Source organism: Bremia lactucae, linkage group LG16 (assembly GCF_004359215.1).
Source record: "Bremia lactucae strain SF5 linkage group LG16, whole genome shotgun sequence".
NCBI classification, from domain to species: Eukaryota; Oomycota; class Peronosporomycetes; order Peronosporales; family Peronosporaceae; genus Bremia; species Bremia lactucae.
The window spans coordinates 1149056-1153051 of NC_090625.1; the positions used below are offsets into that span (position 1 = coordinate 1149056).

Below are 3996 nucleotides of genomic sequence, written 5' to 3' on the forward strand. Positions count from 1 at the left end.
CAAATTTATCATCTAAATCTAGTACGATGAAATCATCATCGTACTGTTTACCTTTTAACGTGTATTGGATACCAACTACACGTTTCTTTACTGTTACAGATGCGCCTGTTGCTAGACGCACTGTCATGCTCGTTCGAGGGATATCGCGCTCAATAAATTTGAGTTTGCGATCTTCTAGCGATTGGCGTCTAATAAATTATTTGACGCCTCACAATCAATTAGGGGTTTAAGTGGCAACTTAATTGGCACTTTAATTTTCAGGGTGATGAGGTTAATCTCATCCGCTGGGGCAGCCTCACACAATGTTTGTGTGTGAGGAGCAACTTCCGTCAAAAGGCCTGCTAATTCTTTTGACGTTGCTGGATTAGTGAGGGCTCCCCACCTTCTGACCCCGACCGCTTTTTGACGATTCCCCTCGCCGTTGGGATTTTGCAACAGCGTCAGATTCCCGTCCTCCGCTGTTCCTAGCGGGAGGTCGAGCATTTGCTCAGTGTTGCTAGGCACTGGGCGTGGGGCACTACACTCATAGGCGTTGCTGGTAGTCTTTTGACAACAATCGCATTTTTGCAATCGTGTGTGACTTAAAGAGCAAGGTGTCTCGCTCTCCACATACGAGATATCCATAGGTTCTGGACCTCCGTTTTGTTGTCGCCTCGAAGAACGATAAGCTTTAAAGTTGAGGTAAGCCTATTTCAGAATTAAGTCCTCCTGTTCTGCTATAGCAATCGCTTGGTCGAGTGACTCTAGTTCAAGCCGGAACAGGTGAGTCTTGACAAGACCGTCTGCAAGACCTTTAATAAACGCAGTTACTTGTGTTTGTTCATCAATAGGATGACTAACGATACAACTGAAGATATATCGTGTAACGGGGCACCTTTAACTAGTATCAGTTAGTACTAGTTAACCTTACACTGATTTCAGTGTAGGTACGGTGCCTCGAAAAAAAACTTCACGTACACAAGAGTACAGAGGAAGGTTTCGAAGTTCATCACTGATATGGTAAGCTTCTATGGCATCGTCTAATTCGACGAGCATCCTAAAAGGGAGTCGCATTCGACTGCCTTAACCTTAGAGATTTCGATTTTTAAGCTTTCGGGTAGACGCGGAAGCGTCGGCCCATTAGCAGCATGTACATGCTGCTGGCTCAATAGTTCCAATCGTTGAGCAAACTGTTGTCTCATCACCTCCGCGTGTTGAAAGCCTTGCTGGCGAAGCAAGGCTACTTTTTCTCGACCCCCGTCGAGTTCGTGTTGTATGAACTCGGTTATGACCGCATCTGTTCATCTCTGCCCAGAGTGTACAGCATAGCGCCAACGGCTGGACCCCCTATGACCGAACTCATTCGTTCGATCGCTCTCCATTTATTTAAGATTACCTAAATGAGTAAACCTTCACGCGTTGCGTGATAGCTTTCTTGAAGGCTCGAAAGCTCCCTCTTTCATCATCCAACATGTCCATGTTGGATAGAAATTGCGACATGTGTAGGCCGTTGAACGGACTACGAAGTGCTAGCACCCTTTGCTAGTCCTAATGATAGTACTAGTCAACTTACACTGATTACAGTGAAGGTGGGGCGCCTTGACTACTTCGCGTACACGACATGCAGAGGAAGGTTTTAAGTAGCTAGGAAGTCCTAGCTACCAATGGTTAACTACAACGCTTTAGAATAGAGAAAAAGTAAATTGTATAAATATATTAAGTTCCTACGTAAAGGTCTTCTATATACTACTGACTTTATTATATTAATAACAAACTATGTATGGCGCCTACTTGCACACCGCACAATTGTGTCTTATGACGATTGGCGGGGTTGATTTAAACTCAAATCAACCAATAAATAGAACTAATTTCTTATTGCGTCAATATTACCAAATTTGGCAATATGGAATTATTAAGTCAGATTATTAATAAAGATAATATTTTGAATTTTTGTACTTCTTTATCAATTTTCTCTCATAGGAAATAATATTTGTTATTCCTCTTACCGGAAATAATCTTCATGTAACGGGAAAACCCGCTACATAAAGGGTCATATTTATTTACTAGACACGATTGGTGGAATGGAGCCAAAAGCGATATTCACAATAAAATGCTTTGTAATAGAATATTAAGATTTTCCTTTTCCTTATTCTAAAGACACATTTGCTGGGTTAAAACATCAAGACTTTTATATTGACTGCTATTGAATATCAGCAAAGCACTGGTCATTTTGACAGGATTGAGGTGCTTGTGTCACGCATATTGTCTACAATAAATGTTATTTGAATGATCTTTTTAAAGAAACCAAGGATTTCCACGGCATTTGATAAATAATATTAAACAAATTGGGGCCGGTATCACATTGTCATTATCCATTCATTATATTTATTGCAAATATGAGTGATGTTGAGCGCAAGCCTAAGCGATGGTTCCCGCTAGAGTCTAATCCTGCGGTCTTGAACTCGTATGTGGAGAAGATGGGCTTTCCTACTTCCCAATTTAGCTTTTATGATGTTTTGAGCACCGAAGAATGGGCGCTCGCCATGGTGCCGGCTCCGGTAACGGCTGTCATCATGCTCTTCCCTATCAAGCCACATGTATGAATCTATTATATTATCATATGAACTGCATCAATAAATATTATTCCTTACCACTAGACGAAGGAAGCGGAAAAACAGGAGGCGGCAAATATTGAGAAATACGGCCAGAAAGTATCCTCAAATGTCTTCTTCATGCACCAGACTGTTGGTAAAGACGTTGTTGCTGTACCTGAAATTAAAAAGCTAATTATTGTCGGTACTTTCCAGGCAACGCGTGCGGCACCGTGGGCATCCTACACGCCATTGGAAATATGCGTCACTTAGTCCATCTTGGTGAGATTTATGCGGTTCAACGTGTATTATACTCGGTGCTGACTATTTGTTTCGTTGTTTGAAAATTATGGCAGCTCCTGAAAGCTATTTGTGTAAATTTTTGGACAAGACCAAGGCCAAGACGCCGATTGAAATTGCCCAGCATTTAGAGCATGACGACGAGGTAATTACCTAGACAATGAATACTTGAAGGCATGCTTGTGCAAGCTAATTGTTATGTGAACATTTTAAGTTAGAAGAAACTCACAGCAGCGCGGCGGAGGCCGGCCAGTCAGAGGTACGCGTTTAGTATGATAGATGCGCCTGCTGACTATATTGTAATAATCGTGGCGATAGCAACTAGCAAACGTGGATGATCCTATCAGCACACACTTTGTCTGCTTCAGGTTTGGCACCTGCTTATTCATTAGCAGACCTTAAACGGGCAAGAAGGGTACGAATAAAGCATGATGTATGCTGCTTATAGCTGCGTGGATGGTGACCTCTACGAGTTGGACGGGCGAAAAAAGCGTCCGATCAATCACGGACCGTCAAGTTCAGACACTCTCCTGCTGGTATAGACACTCTTTACATGTATTCGTGAAGTTTTATTAATAAGTGGTTGTAAATTTAGGACGCTTGTAAGGTCATTAAAAGGTTTATGGCCAGAGACGAAGGCGAAATGCGATTCACTATTCTCGCGCTTGCAAAGACAAAGATTGAATAATACCAGCGCGGGAACATTTCTACGAAAGATTTAAAAAAATATTTGATTTCACATCTGAGTCTTAATCAATTTCTTCAGGCAGAATTAAAGCTTCAACAAAGTTTGAACTGATCGCCGACCTTCGTATCACTGCTTGTTTCGATGCCGGTTTTGTTGCCTTATTTTATTGGCTTTCATCAAAGCTCCCTCTTACAGTACTTCCACTCTCACTATCCTTGTAAATTTTATTTATCTAGAATTGATAGCCACAGTGCGAAAAGAAGCTTAAAAATCTTCCGAGACGTTACGCGTGTACTGCTTGACATTCGAACCAAGATGAAAGGAGACTGTTAGCCAGCAGCAAAAATTAAGGTTTGCCATCGCAAAGAAAGATTAAATTGATAGGCTGCTGCAGATTGACCTGAGGCTGCTGCAGATGCATTGACCGCTGAGTGGGTG

At 41.9% G+C, this 3996-nt stretch overlaps 1 protein-coding gene across 1 annotated transcript; it reads left to right on the forward strand.

Annotated features, from left to right (window-relative positions):
- The first annotated feature begins 2367 nt into the window (after positions 1-2367).
- On the forward strand, positions 2368-3996 carry CCR75_001854 (uncharacterized protein). Its single transcript, XM_067959955.1, has 8 exons — positions 2368-2576; positions 2637-2727; positions 2787-2852; positions 2927-3015; positions 3085-3129; positions 3189-3238; positions 3319-3406; positions 3466-3996. The coding sequence occupies exons 1-8, from the start codon at positions 2376-2378 to the stop codon at positions 3556-3558; spliced, it is 723 nt and encodes a 240-aa protein (XP_067815764.1). The 5' UTR covers positions 2368-2375; the 3' UTR covers positions 3559-3996.